The sequence below is a fragment of the Atractosteus spatula genome, chromosome 8, assembly GCF_055471065.1.
Source record: "Atractosteus spatula isolate fAtrSpa1 chromosome 8, fAtrSpa1.hap1, whole genome shotgun sequence".
NCBI classification, from domain to species: domain Eukaryota; kingdom Metazoa; phylum Chordata; class Actinopteri; order Semionotiformes; family Lepisosteidae; genus Atractosteus; species Atractosteus spatula.
The window spans coordinates 19,507,995-19,529,590 of record NC_142713.1 but is presented as its reverse complement, the minus strand read 5'-3'; the positions used below and the strand labels follow the sequence as shown (position 1 = coordinate 19,529,590).

The 21,596-nt window shown below is 36.1% G+C and overlaps 1 protein-coding gene across 1 annotated transcript in view; it reads left to right on the top strand.

Moving 5' to 3' along the window:
- The window catches only part of frmd4a (FERM domain containing 4A), a 211,210-nt gene that overhangs the window by 138,718 nt on the left and 50,896 nt on the right, over positions 1-21,596 (top strand). Inside the window, exons 5-8 of the mRNA XM_088923580.1 lie at positions 4,878-4,962; positions 12,494-12,550; positions 13,861-13,883; positions 20,249-20,332. Of these exons, the coding sequence (XP_088779706.1) occupies positions 4,878-4,962; positions 12,494-12,550; positions 13,861-13,883; positions 20,249-20,332 (249 nt within the window). The remainder of the gene's footprint in view (positions 1-4,877; positions 4,963-12,493; positions 12,551-13,860; positions 13,884-20,248; positions 20,333-21,596) is intronic.

The following is a 21,596-nucleotide window of genomic DNA, read 5'->3' as shown; positions in this document are numbered from 1 at the left end:
TCTAAATGACATTTTCAGGAATGCAGTCCTTTTTTCTATTACCCTGTGAATTGCCATAAAAAAGAAGAGTTGTAAACAGAATGTTTTATGATAGAAAAATGTATATTTTGCACTACTAGGTTCAGCTATTGCCTCAAATGTACATTTTATACATTTCTATTTTAAAAACCCTTTGCAGGACTCTCTTTTACTTTGAGTCGGGCATTATCTGCGTCTACAGAGAATAAATTCTGAAAAGGCTTGAACGCGGCATTCTTGTTCCAAAACTGCACAGATCTGCACCTAAACGCCCAATGCTAATCTTCAAGACAAGTGTGCTTGCTCGATCACTCCCGTAGTAGGTCTTGCCAGCAAAGGTATCCGACTCTGTTGCCAAGTGTGTGAATTAACCTTTCTTGAGATGATCTCTGCACAGGCCCAAGTTCATTGGAAATCCACGGACTGCTTCAAACATCTCACACCCCCCTGCAGGTTTAGGATTTGGTCATTCAGATGTGCAGCTATGTGTGTCAAAAATGCCAGGTCAGCAGGCCATTCACTGTGTTCCATGAGGGACATGTCTCTTCCCTTTTCATGCAGAAAAGACTTGTTTCACTTGGCTGAGCAAACGTTCTCCAAGTAGTTCCACTGCTTGGCCACTTTTCTGTATGGGAAAGAATGACATTGTTTGCAGCACTGATACTCTCTGGAATAGATTGGAATTCACAGTGGGTAAGAGATCACACTTGAATAAAGTTAACTGTGGACACCACAAAGTCCATTATGGTTTTGAATTATATATATTTCATCTGTTGCGGATGGATTATGCAGAAATAGTGCTTCAACATTGCAGCCTGATCATGCTCAAAATGCTTCTTAAGACAACCAATTAAATCACTTGTCCATCACAGCTGGCACTCTACTGGACAATTTAATTCTTCAATCGTTTTCATGAAAGCATTGACAATTTCAGTTGTCCTATCATGCAAAGAAAAAAGAGTTGCAAGTTTTTGATTAACTTTGAATGTTTCGGTGACTGCACAGACTATTAAAAGCTGCATGCTATTATTGGTGTCTATGCTTTCATCCAAGGCATCTGGAAAACTCATGAATGCGCAATCACATGAAATCTTGGATGTCAGCAATGAATCATCGAGTTCTCATTTTGGAGAGGCCAATTTCTTTAAAGGCATCTTTAGTTTCTGAACAAACTGCATTGGATATGTGGGTCATTTGCTTATCAAATTCTCTATCAGTAAAAGGGCAGCCCAGTTCTGTGATGAGTTTAACAACCTAGAAACTTGCGATTGTGCATGCGATTTGTTAATTTTACCTAAAAATGTTGTTTAGTTTTTTTCCCTGCAGTTGTTTGACTTTTGAGTGACTTCTCTCACAGTGACCACATACAGTACATTATATTGCTTGGCTATGTGCAGCCAACACACTTAAGACGTTCAGTAAAAGACATGTTAAGGCACCGGATAAAAATTAACTGTCCAGTTCTGGATTGTATTTCCACATATACAATCCTCTTTTTGGTCTTAATTGGCTTTGATAGAAAGCTATTTGCACATATATAGCCTATTTATGGACTGACCCTTAGCCCAGTTTTTTTTTGTGGTGAGGCACAAGGTCTGGTATTTTAGACACAATTAGTGATGACAGGGTAATAAATTGGCAATCTCCTTAATATTGCTTTATCGATGATTAATGAGGATGAAAAATGATGTAACACTGTAGTGAGCTACACTAAACGCTTTTTCTATCTGCGATTCTATAGGGAATGTGAGGTATGGGTTAGTCAAGATTTAAGTATGTCATCACATAATTATAAAACTTGAGCTTACAATACTCAACATTTGAGTTGTAATCCATCTATTGTAGTTCCATAGTGGGCATTACATTGTAGTCCAGTATTGTACGTATCGCTTAAAATTTTACATGACAAAGCTTGAAGCTCAACAGCCAACCCATCCAATAACTCGCATGCTTCTGTAATCTCCATTGTCTCATGAAAGTGCTTAGCTTTCTCATGAGCATGGGTCCAGATATAAGTGAACATTCTCAATGTCTGAAAGAGAATCAATCCTCAAACCCTTATCTAAATGGACTAGCTTTGGTGTTTCAAGAGTACAGTGGGTGTCAATAGCCTTGCTTATTTTTGAGGAAGACATAATTTCTAGTAACTGAGCCTCTTTAGAACTGTTGTCCATTGATCGTCCATTGGCAAGTTAGCATTATTATCTCCAGTGCCTGTAGGACTGTAAGCACAACATGCTTGAATTTCTGCCAGCTTCCTACTTGTGTGGGTGTGATGTTGGATGGTGTAAATGTTTTGAGATAAACCTAGGCAAGGATGATAAACTGTGCCTGTGGTGGATGTTTACAGAAACCGTGCACTCTCGTGGCAGCATCCAGAACTACTGAAAGACAACAGCGACTGAAAAAGGATGCAAGATGGGTAGAACCAGAAATTATCAACAAACAGTAAAAGATTATTTTCTATTGGCTTATGGCTTGCTGTTTAGTAGAGTGTTTCTGTCAGCACATGGTTGGATAGTAAAGCCTTTGCTGTATTGACTATTTTATATGATCCTGGGTATTACCCCTAGATGGCGCCGTTTTACCCTTATTTGACGCCACAATAAAAAACAAGTGTTGCAATATATTTTAATTGATTTTTGATTGTTGTTTACAGGTCTAAGTTTGTAGACTTGTGCCAATTCACCTTTGATACTTTTGGTGTTGTTTAGCTGTTTAGCTTTAATTAATTATTTTTCACAATTTCAGGATCTTGTAAGCCACCATGATGGGATTTTAATTTTAGATTTTCTGCAACATATCTACAGTACATAGCCTCTAAGGTTTACATTGAGTCTACATTGATGATGTGCAGCAATGGGTGTTGCAGCATGCTTACCTCATTTTATGAAGCTGGTTGTTCTGTGATACTGGACATGCTTTGTGAGACTGATGAAAAGCAAAGTCATTAACAAGAGATGTTACATCCTTCATCATGCATTGAACATGTACTGATGTGGTTAAGAATGCAAATATCTACATCATTTTCCACCACATCTTGAGTAAGAATTTCTTTCTTGCTATGACGGTACCAAAATGTTACACATTGTGTAGTGCCATCATTTTTGTGTGCAGAATGCAGAATTCAATAAACTGTAACAACATCATTCTTAACATTTTTGCTATATTAAAAGTTCTCTATATTAATATACAGGCAACTATGTCCTTCTTTACGTAATGGTTTAATACTCTTCATATTTTATTCAGATTGCATAATATTTATGTACAGAAGCTCTACAAACCTATTCGATGTGTGCCTGTCAATGTATACTGTATTTAATATATATATATGGTTATTTAAATTAAATTCAGTATACTGTATGTTACAAGCTTGAAATATCTTTCCCCTCATGCTTCCTTACATAACAGATTTGCAATAGGATATTTGTTTTCTTCTTGTAGGTACATTTAATAATCCTGGGTTATTGTTGATTTATTGTTAGGGTTAAATGCTGTGATACTGTTTCAAAACTTATAAGCGTCTGTTTTTAGAATGTTACTCTACTGGTCTTTTTTCACTTTTAGCTCACAGTAGAAGAAATTGACTTTTTGCATTCAAAGAATTTAGAGAAAATTCTTTTCATAGAAAAATCAGGATTAAAAAGGTTTATAGTACAAATAAATAAGGCATCTCCTTTACTAATCCCAAACCATGCACTAGAAAACAATAGGCAGTGGTGCGTTTAATATCTACAAGCCTACATGCAACAGAAAGCCAATGGTAATTTGGTGACATGGTCATCATTGGCTCTGTGGCCCTTTCCTTTCTTGCCTTGGACAAAAACAGTTGTTACGTTGTTCTTGTAATTGTGGCTAGAGAATTAAGTTATTCTGGTTCCCTTTTTAAAGAGGATTTGTAGGGCTGACTGGGTTAGTAGCGTTGCTGTCACCAGAGCTTCTCACTATAGATTGTACTGTGAACCATTGGTGTGTGTGCTGCGTGCAGGGGAAATGGCTGTTTGATAGATTTTATTTTGTGTTCCAGTCTATATAAAGGTAATAACAAAATCGCAGCAGAGGTCAGGACACATGAATTTGCTAGAGCCGTGACGTGAAACTGAAGGGTCCGTGATTGTGTTCTTGCTTGTGTGCATGCGTGCATTTCTTAACACCCTTCCTCTTGTCTCTTGTCTGTTCAGTACATTCATGTGTATCTTGGCAAATGAAGTCTAATCCGCTGCACTGAAGAAGTGAGGAAATGAACATTAAATACATAAAAGAGAGCAGAAGCCAGGTCCCTAGGTCATGTTCTTGTATTTGATGACCTCTAGTGGAAGCTTTAAGCAGTGAGCACATCTTCCGTGTTGAAGTGGTATAACGTGCGGCACAGCTCAATGGGAATGAAATAACTGGAATATTGTAAAGCAATAAAGCGATACGCTGTTATACAAACGGCTGGATTGATGACATTGGTTTTGGTTTTTACTCTTTCAATGTCAGTTCAAGTCTTCAAATAGAAATTTGGAACAAATCACCCACTGTAATCTTGGGGCAGTTAGGTTTCATGATATATTGCATAAGCATAGCATCCAATTTGGCTCACCCAGCGCCTCCCTGGGAACACAGGTCAATCAGGTTTCAGTAGCATTAAGTGCCAGCCCAACAAAGGGATTACACTTGCAGGTCATACTTACACAGCTGGGTGGATTGGAACAACTGGGGTCAAGTCCTTTCTCAGGGGCACAACAATGTCTGCAGCAGGGAATTGAATCCACAAGCAAATCATGAGTCCAGTGTTTTACCCACAATGCTTTGCTATGCTGCCCCCCAGTATTTTGCATACTATGTCTAAAGTCTTATTTTTTTATTTTTTGTAGGTTTTACATTGAAAGTATATCCTACTTGAAGGACAATGCCACAATTGAACTGTTTTTCCTAAATGCAAAATCTTGTATCTACAAGGTAAGAATGTGTTTTTAATCTCTATATATTTGTTTCTAATTTTGTTCTGTATTTACTGTATGTTTCATGAAAATATTTGTACTGCTTGTAATTTCTTGTACAAATGGGCTTCTGGTTTGATTCCAGATTGTGGAATGCTTTGTGTGATGTTTGCAGGTTCTGATTCATTACACAAGTTTTCTCTAGGTGTCCTGACTCTCCCACCTTCCAAAGACATGTTAAATTGATTAGCTTGACATCTGCAAATTGGCCTTTTGTGTGTGTTTGCTGTGTGATGGACTGGTGTCCCATCTATGGTGTAGTCCTTGTGCTTCCAGGATTAGCTCTGGATTGCTGAAACCTGCAATACATAATGAGTAGCTTTCTGACAATGGATGGATAATATTTTACTACATGGAACATGGAAATTGTTAGGCTATTAATGAATACAAACTCAAATGAAGTGTTACATTAACAATGTCTGACCAGTTGAGGTCTGTCCATCCATCCATCCATTATATACAGGTAATGGATCACAAAATGGAAACTCCTGGCCACATAAAGGTACCCAAGTATATTGAAAACAAAGACTTCCACACAGGTGTGGCTCATGCATTAATTAAGCAAATGACACACCAGCATGCTTAGGTTCATGTATAAATATGCTTTAGAGGCCTGGTTAAGGCCTCTATGACTGCACGACTTCATTGACTTTAAAATAGGAGTGATTGTTGAGTTGCATTTGGCAGGAGCTTCAGTGATAAAGACAGCAAGATTCCTGGTGTTTCACACGCAACACTGTCTAAAATGATGTCAACGTAGAACTTTGAAGGGAAAGATATCATCAGCAAAGGGCTACAGTGGACGGAAACACATTTTCCAGCATTGTGTGTGTCCATTAATTCTAAGTGCAGGTAAAACAGGTGAGCAACTGTAGATCAGCTGACTGCAAATTAAACAAGAGGTATGAGCAGCCCAGTTTAATCAAAAACAGTCTGCAGAGAGCTTCACAGAGCAATAGCATTTTCGGGTTGCTGTGCACAAACTGGTCATCACACCTGCAAATGCATGTTTGTATGTGTACAAACAGCACAGATACAAATGTACAAAGAGGTCGGGCAATGAACTATCGAGCAAGGGAGAAATGTAATACAGTCAGATGAATCATCTTCATCCTAACAAACTGACAAGTGCACATTACAATTTCTCTACACTCTACAATTTCTACAGGCCTGAGAGCTTGTTTCCAACAGTGAAGGGCTCTGGTGCTTCCATAATATTGTGGAAGACAAGGTCAATGATAATCAATCCTAATGGTACTGAGTGCTTGTCTATTCCCCATGTTATAGTATTTCTGTCGTAAAGACACCTCTGGTGTCTTCCAGAATGATAATGCCACCATCCACAGAGCATGCGTGAGCATGAGACTGTTGTTTTCTATATATCCTGGCTTTCTCAGTCACCTGAGTCACTGCACCAAATCAAGCATTTATGAGATAAAAAGAGGGACAATTTTTCCATCTCCATTAGCCATGAAGTACCTGATTGAAGCATCCCACTAACAGAATACCAGATGCTGGTAGACATGCCATGGTTCATATACAGGGTGTACTGGGAGTACATGGTGGCCCAACACAGTTTTTAATAACTTTATTTTGGTGTTTACATTTTTTGCCTGCTACTGGTAGCTCTTTTATAGCTGAAATTAGGAAAAACAAACTTTAAAAATAAGTTGTGATTACTTTTAAGGTTGACCTGCAGGTAGTACTAAGAATTGTAATATCTACTTATTAAAGTTATTTTTAAAATAAAAAGTAATAATTAAATACCATTTCTATTACAGATTAATCCGCAACATAGAGAATTGCTTTTAAAATAGAATAAAGTGTCGTTTTCATATACAAACTTTAGGTATGCTGTTATGCACTGTTAAAAATGTGCTTTTGCTTGTAATAAATGATATCATTCTTATCTTACAGCACCACTCATTGATAGGTTTTGATATTTACATTATGATAATTTAAAAGAATGAGTTATGAAATGAATACATTAAAAATCTAAAAAAAAACATTATACAATAATCTTAGTAACATTGCATGGAGTAGTCATATTTGTCATAAATAATTATTTGAATGTCAGAAAGTAAATGTGATCACATTTATGTCACATTTATTCATACCTCATGGTAATCCTTTAAATAAAATCCAACAAAAACTAATCCACAATAACATCCTGCTCTTTGGAAGTGGAGGGGAACTCTCTGGAATTATATACTGTAGAAGGCCTCCTGAGGTTTCCTGTTCCCTGGGGTATAAAAGGAAGTATCACAGAAGACATTCAATGGTAGCATGCATCATCGTGGTTCAGGTTAAAGACCTTTCCAGAGACTGTGGACAAATGATCATTGACCTCCATGAGTTGGGGAAAGGCTACAAAATAATCCACAAAAAGCTGAATCTACATCATTTCACTGTTTCTCCATTATTAAAACATCAGGCTACTGGAACAAAAGCAAACCTGTTAGGAAGAGTATCCATGAGTATCTGCCATCTCAGGCCATGAAACAAGTGGTTCAGAAGGTAACCATGAATCCAAAGGCAACAATTCAAGATAAGGGGAATCACATGTACCCTCACATGTACCAGGGCATTTTGGCCAAACTCCTGGTTCCCTCTGCCAAGAAGTTCAGTCATGTCTGAAAACAACCATTCCTGCAGAGCGTGCTCTGAAGTATACATCCAAAATAAAAAAAGCGGTTAACTACACACACAATTATGTCAATCTCCAGACCTCAGTTCAGTCAAATATTTGTGGTTCACAGATGGAAACTAAAAAGTCTGAAGGAGCTAGATCTATAGTATTTCGCCTAGGGGAATGGTAACACACACCCTCAGTGAAGTTTCAGAACCTCACAGAACGCTACGGAAGGTGTCTTGTCAGTGTAATCCCTGCCAGAGGAAGATTTACAGAATACTGTACTAACAGAGTAATAAATAAATAAGACCCTTGCATTTTCTGGAATTAAATTATTTATGACAAATATGACTTTGTTTTGTCAAATGCTGTTAAGGTTGCACTAGTATTTTGAGGTTTTTTTAAATAAGAAGTGTGTTCTAATCTGTAAATCTTACTATTGTGTGATGTTTCCCATTGTCATCTGAAATATTAATACATGTGGAGGACACTGCATACATACGTATTCTAATGCTAGATCTACTAGGACGTGCTTTTTGACCGCTTTTTGTTTTCAGATGCATTTCTGTGTGCTTATTTTGTACATCTGCTTACAAAATAATTGGGAAGCAGTTATTACTATAGAGAGAATCTTACACTTTACTGCAAGTCCTGAAGTAATCTTCTGAGTTTATCACAAGATGAATCTGGAGATTCAATGAGTCAGGCCTAGACAAGCATAAAAATAACTCATGATAAAGTTTAGATATGAGATTGTTCTGACACCTGCAGTTGTGATTTAATTGCCAGTGAAACAGAAGGGGGAAAAATAAGAAAGTCATCTACAGCCAAGCTCAAGCTCAAGCTCAGTTTTCAGTACAATGTTTAACTTACTACAGTTGTTAAAGTTGTCTGTTTTAGAATGACATCTTGCAAAGAAAAGAATAGAAACCAATAGTTTAAGGCTTTTAAAATGAGCATTCAAAATGAGTGTTTTGATAGTTAAAGGTGTATGTTGTTTGTATCACCAGTAGTAATTTTGCTAAGTGTAGTTTACTTTTAGTACTGAAATGGCATAAAACATTAAAGTTTTTTATGTGTGTAATATAACACTTTGGCATACAGAACATCACTTTTGTTGGTTTATTACAAGGAAGTTAAAATGTTAATGTCCCTTCATGAATTAAGAAGAAAAATTTTTGTAATGGATTGCCTCCAGCACCAACATTGGAAGAAACTGTGTTTTTAATATTCATGAGTTAAGAATTTAAAGATTCCTGCCAAACAAGTTCTTTATCATCTTGCAGTGATAAGGATACCCTTGTCTCAGATGATGTATAGTTTTGCTCTATCTAATCTTCTCTCGTTTTTCTTAAGTGCCACTGGCAGTGTTAGTGTTAGAAAAGAATGTACAAGTTCATTAGCGAAGAGTTATGTTTCGCTTACCGATAATGTTCCTTAGTATGTTATGACAAGAGAGGTTTAGAATTTTATTTCCCTACACAAATCTCCAGTGCCTCACTCTCTACAAACAAAGAGATGGGGAATTTTGCCTTTTTTGTGCTATTTAATTTGCTATTGGCTGTTTTTGTATGAACTTTCTATACTAAAGCAGATTTGCATATTTTATTGAGCTACTGAGTATTTTAAGACAGCTAGCTGTACTGTCGGTGTTTGTACCCAGCTGAAACATATGCTGTTTATGGTGCAAAACACATTTTCTAATTTTGTCAGACATGTGGTAGACAATTAAGCTCCTTTTTGCAGGTTGTCATTAATATATTTTAATAGACTGGACAGAGGCAGTCTGTGGCAGTTTGATTGGGTATCACTTCCCATTGCTGTTATGTATCAACCTTTGACTCACAGGGTCTACATCTGGTAAAGTATATTAAAATACTTGATGATTATAGTTTATAATCAACTTCAGAGACTCCATTCTGTTCATCAGAAGTGACAAGAGTGCAGCATTGTGAGGGAAGTCAAATTGCTTACATACAGCATAACAGTGATGAAAACTGAGCGTGCCCACATATTAAGTTGAGAAAGTAATGCTAAGTGTGCTGTGTCAGTGTAAACAGAGAAATTACAGGCACAGTTTTTAAAAAAAGTTTAACGAACATTTAATAAGTCCGTTTCTGGCTGTGCTTTTCTGTCCTGTTTTCCATTTGCAGAATATTGTTTATTTAGAGGTAGATTGGAAGGATTTATAAGTAATTATAAAATTAATCTGTCTTGAAAATTAATGTTCAGTCAATATCTCTTGATATCACCGTTTTATCAAAGAGGGAGTGCTGGTTTGTGACATTTGGAATGGCACTCATTGAAACAATGCAGGCTGGAGCAGAGGTGATAATCTACTGATATACAGTACCTGAGTAGCCACGAGCTAGACTGTGTTTCCCAAAACAGTTACAGAAGCATGTTCATTATTGCTTCAAAATTAAATTTCAGAATATAGTCTTTTATAAAGGTGACACTGGAGCATATAAGCCCACATTCTAACTTCCAAGATCTATCTGCATTTTCGTTTCCTCTATTACTTTTGTTTGCTGTACAGCAACGTAAACACAAAGTAGTGAACATTGCCTGTCTGTGTGCTTAACACCTGGTTATGTACTGAAAGTAAGGCAAGCAAGCACCAGTCTTTAACTGGTGTTCAGTGACCATTGATAACCTCTAAGTGAAAACTGCCTTCCCTCCCTTGAAAATGGGAAACGATCTTGCTCAGTTGTTGCTAATTAAATCAGAAGGCCAGAGATGAAAGAACAAGGTCCTCATTGTCCATGCCTCTCAGGCTGTGATAATAAAGCAAAGTATGAAAGCAGAGTTATTGAAGGAGTCTGGCTGTCTGGCATGGGAACCATGAATCTCATCGTCTCTCCAGACCCACTGGTAGGGTTCTTTTCTTTTGTCTGATTGATTGGCACTGAATTATGAAAACTGAAGAAGAAATGAATTATTTTGTATATGTCTTTTTTGGGGGTTGTTAGCTTTTGTTTTTATCCTTAATCAAATGCAACAAATGTGACTTCAAGTAAGACAAAATATCTGTTTTTGTTCATAGATGCTGTATAGTTTTAAGGCTAGGCCAAGTAATACAGTATCTTAGATGTTTAGAGGCTGCTCATGTTATCTACATTTTTTAGATTACAAATCATCTGTATTTACCTTTTAGTTCATTAGGTCAAAGATTAAAATAACATGTCTATATAGAAATAGGTGGCTATTATCTCCAATAAATTGCCAAACTAGAGACTTGACAGTGTGGAATTCTAAAATGAAACCAATGTTATCTTTATGGTTTAGCAACACATTGCTTTAATTTTACTGAAGCAGAACTACAAAAATATCTGAGATAAAAGAAACGTTTATTTGACCACTCTTTTTTATTTGAGCGCTAATAGCCAAATGACCCTGGGAATTTCATGCAGTTTTTTTTCAACGTTGAGCTATGATGATGTAATTTGCATTCATTTGAGTACCTCAATACCACCTACAGTATCTTCTCTTAAAGACAGATTTTCTTTTACCTGTCTCTGTAGTGTATGTGATATTTCCTTGAGACCAAGATCTCTCTTTCTATCATGATAATTACAGCTGAACACAATGTTCTAAATGAGGCCTTTGTCACCCGATAGATTTTCTGAATAAAAAAATGCTGGTCATTGTTCCATACAACTCAAGAGCTGCCACAAACTCTGTGCTTGAATAGCTATATATAGCATATATTTTGTGAAAGAGCTAAAACATTTTTTTTTAATTTCTAATTAAATTCAATTGCCTATTTGAGCAACAGCTTTAGAGAGAATCAAGATTGGAGTCAGTCCTTCCTTCCTTGGAGTAGGAATTTGGACTCATCCAAAATTTAAATCTATGCACTAGTTGATCTTGTACACAAGAATTTTGACATTTATACATTCCAATTTCCTTTGATTTTGGATTTATGTTAGAAACAGTTTTAGCCATCGTTAATTTGAGCTGTGCTTTGAGTAAATTAGGATAGCTAGGAAAAACATTTCTTTTATGCTTTTTGTAATATGCAGTGCTACAAAGTAAATGTCTATTAAGTGAATATTTCTGCACGATTACTGAGGAAATAAAGGAAGTGTGTGTTATTTAATGGGCATAAAACATTAAGGACTTGTGATTTAGACAGTGACCAGCACTATGGCAAAGTGTATAGCATTTCTGCCTGACAGTACTGGAGCCCCAGGTGCAATTCAGCACCTTGGGTGCTATCTGCATTGAGTTTGTATGTTCTCCCTGTGTTTATGTAAGTTTTTTCCAGGTTCCCAGTTTCCTCCCACAATCCAAAGACATACTGGTAGGTTAATTGGCTCCTGGGAAAATTAGGCCTGTTGTGAGTGTGTACAAATTTGTGTCTGTGTGTACTCTTCCATGGACAGATGTACCCTGTCCAGGGTGTATCCTGCTTAGAAAACAGATAGATCTTGCTTGCCGAGATAGGCTCCGGCTCCCCTGTGACCCTGAATTAGATGAAACAGAAAAATGTTGTACTTATACTGAAAAATGGATGGACTTAGACTGAGATCATGTTGGCAGGGGTGGCTCCTAACACAGGCTTCAACTGTTGTGACTCGGACAGAAGATTTGAAGTAAGCACGGTTAGAGTTAATACTGCGTCACAACAGTTACTGATATTCTGAAGTTAGAACAATATCCCAGAGTGAGATATACAACTGGGGCTTGGGTTATATTGTTCATGCCATTTCACTCAGCACTGAAGCAGCTTTGAAGTGAACCTGGGAAAGGAGTTGGTCCTTTCATGCTTCGTTATGTAATAACCCTGGCAGGTGATTTCTTTCCAGCACCAACTAGAAAGTCCTTCTCAACTTCTGTTCCTCTTCCTTTTCAGGAACTCATAGAGGTTGACAGTGAAGTGGTCTTTGAATTGGCTTCCTACATTTTGCAGGTAAGAAAAGGGATGACATCTATGTGGTCCTGTGTCAGACAGACATCAAGTGCTCATATGGTAGTTTGAAAATAGTTGCTTTGGTGGCAGAATGTTGTCCCAATAGCTTCTTTAGATGAGCACACCTGTATTCAGCTTATGAAAAATGTTCAAAAGATTTTCCAAGAACTGTCAGTCTTATAAAATGAGAGATCATATTTTTATCTTTCTAGCTTAGTTTTGAATGTGTGAGATTTTCACTTTAGCCTTTGGATGAACATTTTAAGTTTACTCTTCTGTTGAGAAGACACTGTTACACATGAAACAGCACTACAACTCACTGATTTTGTTGTAGTTCTGATGGATTTCTGTAAACATTTATTTGCAGATGGGACATCGTGTTTCTGCGTCTTTCAGATACATTATTTTACAAGCTGTGTTTCACCCAAAATACATGAGAGCCAGTTCAGTACTTGGCTCCAGTACATGACTCAGTGAATTAAACAAAATGAGACACTTGAATCAAGCTCTATTGTTTTTAAACCTTGGCACACTTTCTCAAGGGAGGGAGGTGATATAAAATTGTTGTAAAAATCTGTCTGTTCAGGAAATGAGCTCTTTACAGGAGCTTTTCTCTCTTTTTTCATTTTGTCATTGTCTGATTTTTTTGTAAATGTTGTTTCTTTATAAGAACATTTGTTTTGTCTTTCATTTGTTTTATTTTTAACTCTGAACAATGACAGAATTTTTCACTATTTGTACTCTCTGGTACACATCTATAGATAAGAAGATCATTCTAGGAACATATTCTTAACAGAGTGTTTAGGTAGCAGTGTCTGCAAAGTGCAGTAAAAAATGCAGTAAAGTGCAGTAAAAAAAATTAATGCAGATTTTTTTTTTTGTTTTGAGGGAGGTGCTGGTAATGAGGGTCCTTTAAATGGATGAGTGTAATGCTCATTAAGAGTCAATAAAATTTTTGTCACATACCAAAGGAGTGGAATGTGGCAGGTCAATAGCGTATTACTCTATGGTTAGGTATGAAAGTCTAATATTAGCAAAAAGTGCATGTTTACACACTGAGCTATGCAGGTGCTTAGAATATCGGGTGTCTCCAGTCATAACGGTACAGGGATTTGCTCCAGATGGAGAAGATCACATTTCTTGGTATTTTAGTGCCTGGCCTCCTGGTTTAAATACTGCAGCTTACCTTGATTTATTTTGTACCTAAAAGCTAATAGGCCCCCTGTCTGTTGGGACAGCCAGATCTTTGCAAGCTAACGATTTTTAACAAGTATCTGTTCAGGTAAACACTTTCTTTGTTTTTACTGCAGGAGGCAAAAGGGGACTTCACAAGGTAAGCACAACTCTTCTTTTTGTTTTTATATAGGTACCTGATTTTAAATATTTTCTAGGCTAAAAAGAAAAAAAGGTCATGCTTCAGGAGGTACAGTACAAAAAAGGACATTGACATTTGGATAATGACATTTATGATACAGTAAAGATAGTTTTGATACGGTAACTTTTTTTTTTACTCTGTAGTACTGGTGTTCTGGCTGTTGGTGTGAAACCATTCCAGATTTTCATATTTTTAAACATAGCTTACAGAGTCATTCAGCTCCTGGGTATCTTCTGTCTGTAAACTGTTGAAAGAAGTAATGCTTACGTAGAAAGCGTCTATGAAGTGGTGTCAGGGCAAAATTGCAACAGTGTGAGACAGAAAGTGCCTCTGTTGTTTATGTAAGCATCACTTTTCCGCTCAAAGTGGAGAGCTTGGATTCTCTGTTACACACATGGGGTTTCCCAGTGAATTCTTCTGCTATTTCTTGTAACACCAGTAAGACATGAGACGTGAATGAACAAGTTTGGGAATGCAAGAAAAGAAAGAGGTGGGGGAGGACTGCTGTGTATAAACTGTGTAAAATTACACTGCTGCCTTGTGCTGCACTGCCACAGGAGGCTGCAAAACATGGACCCCCCAGGTTATTGTTTTCCTATGCTTATTCTCTTAAGAATGTCCTTAAGAATGGTTTTCGTTTAGCATTTTGATAACTGTTTAACACTGAAAAAGAACAGAAAGACATGATTGTAAAAAACTGAAATAGTTTTTGCTCAGATTGTTTCTCTGAATAAATTTTTGTGTTGTGTCTTTGTCGTAAAGATCTGTGAAAGTTATTTTTTCCCATATTATCACTGAGGTGGATTGTGTCGTGTTGTGGAATGTGGCTTTGCTCAAGCCATTAATTCTTCCTGAGTTAGCAAGGTATTTAAAACAAAAAAGGTTCAACCCTAGCCACATTTTATTTTTATCTTCCCATCCATTCATCAAATATAAGAAAGTTGCTTATTCCTGGGAAAGGTCACAGCATCCTGATTTTATTCTGTAGACCATAGGGCACCAAAGCAGGACTACACTCTAGACCAAACACCAGTCCATCACAGGGAACACACACAAGACTACAGAAACAATTCTGGAACTGGAACACCCAGAGAAAACCAATGCAAACAAGGAGAGACCTTGCAGACTTCAAACTGAATGGGTTGATGTACAGAATTGAACTCAGACCCACGTACTAACTTCCATCCCTACAGAATGCTACTGTTTTTTCTTCTGTTTCTATTTGAATGGATTTCTAGACTAAAACACAATGCACATACCCATGCATATGTTTAACTGCATGATAATGAAGTACTTTAATAATATGTAAGCATTATATTGACTATACAAACTTTAATATATTAATTTATCAAAATTAATTAATATGTATTAGCATAACTATTTAGTAGTGTGCAACTGCTTGAAATGAGGAGCATCATGTCTTTCTATGTTTACTAGGTATACTATATAGTGCTGTTGTTATTTTTTTGGGAATTTCTTATATATGTAACAGTAAAGCAGTCACATGCACAAATGCTCAGGTAAACCCTAGCATCCATTTTTGTGTGTACACAGATGTTTTTTTTTCTGGAGCAATTAAGGGTTCATTCCACACTGGAAAGTAGAAAGAAAATATACAATGTTTTGGCTGTTGTAGCTTTGTTCACATGTTTTTTTCTTCCACTGGGGAACAAGGGTCTGATGTTTTCATGCTCTTTTACTTTAATGTAATAATTTCCACTACACTTTTACCTAGTACAACATCAGTTTTTATGGTGTTAATCATAGGAACACTTCAAACTTAGTGATTGTTGAGTCTCAATAGTAAGTGCCAGAGCTACAACACTAACAGAGTCAAGGACTCTGTAAATAATTTGCACTTTGTTTTCATACATTTTTTTCTTGATCACAAGATGATTCTCATGGTTTCTCTTCAATAACGCTGCTGTGTTAAAGAAGATGTGACATGCCTGCATCCACCAGATTTTACAATTACTTTAACTTTTGTTCAAAGTTAAACAATTTGTATTTGGGGGGGGGGGTTATATATGGGATCACAGGATTTATATATGTTAAAATATGTAAGAACTGTAAAAATACAGGTTTATTTTATTCTTCCAGGGAGTTAGATTCTTTTAAGACCACACGCTTAGTTGTGTGAATCTGTACCCTGTAGATATTTCACTTAGACAGCCACAAAGCTACTTTCAAGATTACCCTCCGTCTCTCCAGATAGGAAATAATTTTAGTAGGGCACTTTTTAATTCAGAAAAAAAGAGCTCGGTATTTCTGTGGCTTCAGGACAAGGGATGCAGACGGGTGTGTATTCCACCCAGTCTGTCTGAGTTGCTGAGTCTTAAGGGTTGGGAAGCTGGTTAATATCTGGAGTCTTTAGACACAGTTGCTTCAGAAGCATGATGGATGCTTGTGTGCTTGTGTGGGAAAAATAACTGGAAGTGGTGGGCTTTGGTTCGTTATTTCAGTCTGACTTAGCAAGATGAGATGTTGTTTTAAGTAAAGTAAGGAGTGGGGGAGGGCTTTGATTGCATTGCTGAGAAGCTTGGTCCAGTTGCTGTTTATCCTTCTTACTAAGAATTCTTATGTCATAGAAATATGTTGTGTGGGGAAATATAAATTCCTAGAAATACAACTACTGCGTAAGAACTCATAAGCTACTAGTAAAACACTCTTTTTATGTGCTGTAAAGCACATACAGAACAATCTAGATAGGAGGATGACATTCGCTCCAATAAAGATTCAGCCAGATTTAAAAGAATGTCAAATAGAGGTTGCATTTTAATTTTTGGTCTTTTATGTTGTTGACAGTAAAGACCTGGAGGAAAATGTCAGTTTAATATAAATGTCATCTTTTTGACGGTAGTGTACACTTTCTGCATGCATTCATACATTTTCAAAACTGTGATGACAGTTTTTTTTTGCCTTTTTCATGCAATGAAGTCGACCTGCAAAACAGAATGGAAGGTACCTGTAAAAATTAGGAACAAGGTGATGCAGGATATTGTAACTTGGTTAATCTACTCAGCAGAGATTATAAAATAGCTGAGAAACCCATGGGTGGCATTTCCTTCTACTTTAGATATTTATGATTCATCGGTATCCATATCCTGTATGCCTGCTTAGTAACAAGGTTTTTATTAAGTTATTTGTACAGCATGCTAACATGGCCCTATTTATTTTTGGCCCAATATTAAGCTGCTATGGGATTGATTTGCTAAGGAGAAATCATATCAAAGTGTTTTTGCCTTTATTGTGGGTTAAGAAGGCAAAGCAGAAAAGAAAGTGGCTGTATATGAAAAAGACCTATAGCATACTACGTTAATTGTGTTTTTTTTGTAGTGAAGGTTATTTTGTTTTAATAAAACAGAAGTACTGTTAAAACTATATTATCCTTTCTGTCTTGTTCAGATAAAGTTTGGTTGCCTTGATGAACATTATCTTTTACTGAAGTTATTTTCTGGCAAGGTACTATGATTTATGGCCTGTCTGGAATTTTGCTGTCCAGACCATTTATTGATATTGAAGGCTATCTGCTGGTGTCTTAAATTGAAAGCCCTGCAGCCAAATCCATTAATCCATAAGGTGATGCTCCTTCCGAGCTGTGTCTGTGTGTGAATGCACTGGGCTTTGCTCTATGCCATTTATAGTGTATGGATTGATTGATTTTTTTAAATCTGTGTTAAGGAAGAAAAGTTTAGTGAAAATGGCTCATTTTTTTTCTTCTTGTTAAGTTCTGAGTTGTCATACTAGAGGAATTCAGTTGTCTTTTTGGCATTGCTTAGTTTTTCAGGGTCTTCAGAATTCTTAGGAATTTTCTATTGTTCATCTCTGCTCATCCAGCAAGACAGCCTACAAGCTTTTACATCCAGTTTGATCTGATGAGATTGAATTTCAGTTTTGTTCATACTAGATTATGAGCAAAATCAAACTCTTATGTAAAATAAAAATGGATATAATGATTATATTTGACCAAGGTTATTCTGCCAGCCTCAAGTGGTTCTTCTTTGCAGTGGTAGAAGCCACATCATACACTATTTCAAAGAAAAAAAAAACAGAAAAAAGGTCAAAATGGTTATCTTTGTAAGTGCAGCTTCGTTAATCTGTTAAAGGGCTTCAAGCCTCAGCAATGAAGTGTAATGTGTAATTAATCGTGGGTTACTTATGATTCCCCTGTGAACCATAGTGAGATATGAAATACAGATTAAAGCTTAATTTACATGAAAGAAACACTTTGAAAATATTCCCAGTGGTGTTTTTATAATAAAAAAGTTAACTTTGACATATTTTTATCATTATAGCATATACTTACAAAACATTTTAATACCAATATTTTAGTACATTTCTAATATCACGGTCAGTAATTATAATGCTAAAACAGTGTTGGTGAAATGAAGCAGTAATTAAATAACTGAGATTTGCAATAATCTGACTGCTACATCTTTGTATTAGCAAGAACTAACATTAAATTATCTAAGTAGGTAAAACTTTCTGAACTGAAAGTCAGAGATTTGAATGTGATGTCTCTGTATACTCCATACACTTTCCATCTTGCTGGAATATTAAATGATACATTAATAAAATAAGACATTAAGATGTCTGGTAAAAGCTGCCTGAAGTTGCTGCATGCACCTTAAGTAGTGTTTTAGAAAAGCTTTATAGTACCTCTTCCAGTAAATACATTTCTAAAAAAAAATAACCAAGCCGAATAAATCCAAATTAATGAACATCTTTTTCCTGCAGGTCTAATATAATATTTTATAAAAAAAATTAATTTTATGTGTATTATTACTAAGAGCAAGTTGAATATAATGTAATATAATATCCGAACATCCAATATTAATAAGAAATTATATGTAAGTTTTTTTTTAAATTGTGTTTATTCTGCAACACCCATGAAAAACGTTTATTTTTTTAAAAAAGTGATTCTACATTCTTACAAAGCCCCCCAAAGTTAGAAGGCAGGCTCTGGAAGTAGGGAAACAGGACACACATTGTATTGAGAAACAATAAGGGGGCCAGTTCATAGATGGTTTCTTGTTAAGCCTTTCAGTGTATTGAGCCAGGCACCAGTAACAAAGCTGTCTTTTGTGAAGCTTTCTTTTTTCTGCCCCTTGCCTTTGATTTATTTTAGACATTTGGAGGGAAGAGAACTGTTGTTTTTACATACCAGTGGGTCACACATTCAAGTTGAGAAAACCTAGAGCAGTACTAGTTGGTAAACCTATTTTTGCTCTTTGACAAGACCTCCAATTTGCAACTGGATTAAGGCCAAGAGGTGCTTTAAAATAAATAGGTGTACATTTCATTGTGCGATATTTAAAGCAATTCTTTTAATTCCTTCCTCTCTGCTGCCCCTTAAACGCACAATCCTTGATATTATCAAATATTTATGGTATTAAATATCCATATTAAACATATATTATAACAGATTACAAAGTGAATTATGCTTTAAATGAATATCAATAACTATTTTTTTGAATGATCAAAATGAAATAGTGTACTGAGAATAAACACACCTTGTATTAAGAGTGAGTTTCTTTGCAAGTGGTAACCTCTTACAAATAAACATTAAGATTTAAGAAAGTGTATTCTTAGTTAGAGAATGTATAAGTGGTGTTGGTAAATGCCATCAAAAACTGGCCCTATCCCTGACGTGCTTTCCTGACTAATCGTGACAAAGAGTGGTGGAGAAGTGCCTCTAAGAATTCACCCACAGTTCCAGAATGAAAAATAAAACTTTTTTTTTCCATTAACCTTGTCCTAGAAAACCAGCAGGTTCTATTAAAGCAAGAGACTTTTTGTTTGACTTATGTTGCTACCAACTGGTGTTCAGAGGTATCCTCTGGAGCGCCTCAGTCATACAGTGGGTGGCTGGAATGCAGTGAGCGTCTTTGCAGCTGTTACTGAAGACTGGTCAAGGAGGAGCCAGCTGTTACACATTTTATTAAATAATAAAAACTGCTTGAATGAAAATTAACTCACTTTCATTAACGTCGGTTGAAAAGAGCTACATTTGATTTGTTTTTTTAAGATGTTTGTGTGAAAGTGTTACATTTTGACCAAAGTTCAGAAAAGGATCAGTCCTCAAGCAGGTAAATGATTGTATCTTACTAATCTCTACTGTACTGTTGTCATTAAAGACAAAATAATGTTGCCTGTGTCTTTAAAAAGTTCCTCTTAATAAAATACTTTCTTTGGATTTCATTAAGGAGTACCAGATGTAGAACTATAGACGTTTGCCAACTGGGTTGGGTCACATTGAATATCGTGGGTTTTATTCTTATAGTTGAGAGTATTTTTTTTTCTTTTCATTATTTCCCCAACAGCAATGAAGTCACAAGAGCTGACTTGAAGAAGCTGCCAGCACTCCCAACGCAAGCACTGAAGGAACACCCTTCCCTTGCTTACTGGTAAGTCTGCTTTTTAAATAAAAGAGGAAAGACCTTTCTCATTTTTTTGGTGGAGAAGCTAATTTTGGTAGTGGAGAGTGTCATTAAAATAAATGACTATCACAAATCATTCAGCTGCATGATGACTTCATGTTCTAATTTTAGTTCATGTTTACTAATACTGTATTATAAGATCTACAAAAAAAGAAAAAATGTCTTGACTGTTATTATAAAGGCCATTTAGTTAAATGTGGGCTTTATGAGATACAAATTAGTATTCACACCTACAAATTGAATTACTAATGACAAAATTGCAAATCTGATTAAATTGTCACAACAGAGTTAGATTTTCTCAGGGGAATCCATACACTTTAACAGTTGATTTAAAACAAAAAGTAGATCTGTTTAGACACTTAATTCTTGACTGTGGTGTTTAATGAAGCATAATTCCATTTGTCTCTTACGTGTGTGATGCCTTTTTGCCTTTATTGCCCTTTTGTGTGTGCAGAAATGTGTGTGACGTGATGCAAAAAAATTAACAAACTCAAAAGGGGGCATTTGTAGTGTTTTTTTGTTTTTTTTTCACAGCTTTTTAAACATAGAGAAATTGTTTGGTGGAGAGAAAAAAATATTCTTATGTTAAGCAGTCCAGAACAGGTAGTGACTTGGAAAGAACAGTCAGTTACAGTCAAAACTTCTGAGTTATTATACCAATACAGAGACAACAAAAGTGCGAGACTATCCTCACTAAGAAAGATTGATGTTCAATTCCAGATTGATGCTGGAAATTCATTGTCTACTATGTACTTGAAAGACTCCCAGCCATAAAAAAGGCAGGAGTATCTTTAAAAGAGGCAAATATCCATAAGATGAAGATATTATAGATCCTGTCATTTTACTCAGTGTTTCATTTTAATTGCCTGTCATCTGGTGATTTGTATGAGAATGACAAAGGCATTTGGGGTGTTAAAGTCCCAGGAGCATGTGAGTTATAGACTGGCTGTAAATATTTCTGAACAGAAAAAATAAGGGACCTTAGACTTTTTTTCTTGTTCAGCATGTAATATGGACTTTGGATACATCTGCAGATGGCAGTTCAATTTCATCTGGATAATATTAGGTCACACACATGGAGATTATAAACAAGAATTATGTTTTATGCCATTTTGGGGGCATAACGGCCACATGAAGTAATTATTATTGCTAACATCTATAGAAAAATCAAGGCAAACGTTTCGAATTTCAAATATTCTTCCTATTCCAAATGCTGGGCAGAGCATCTGAG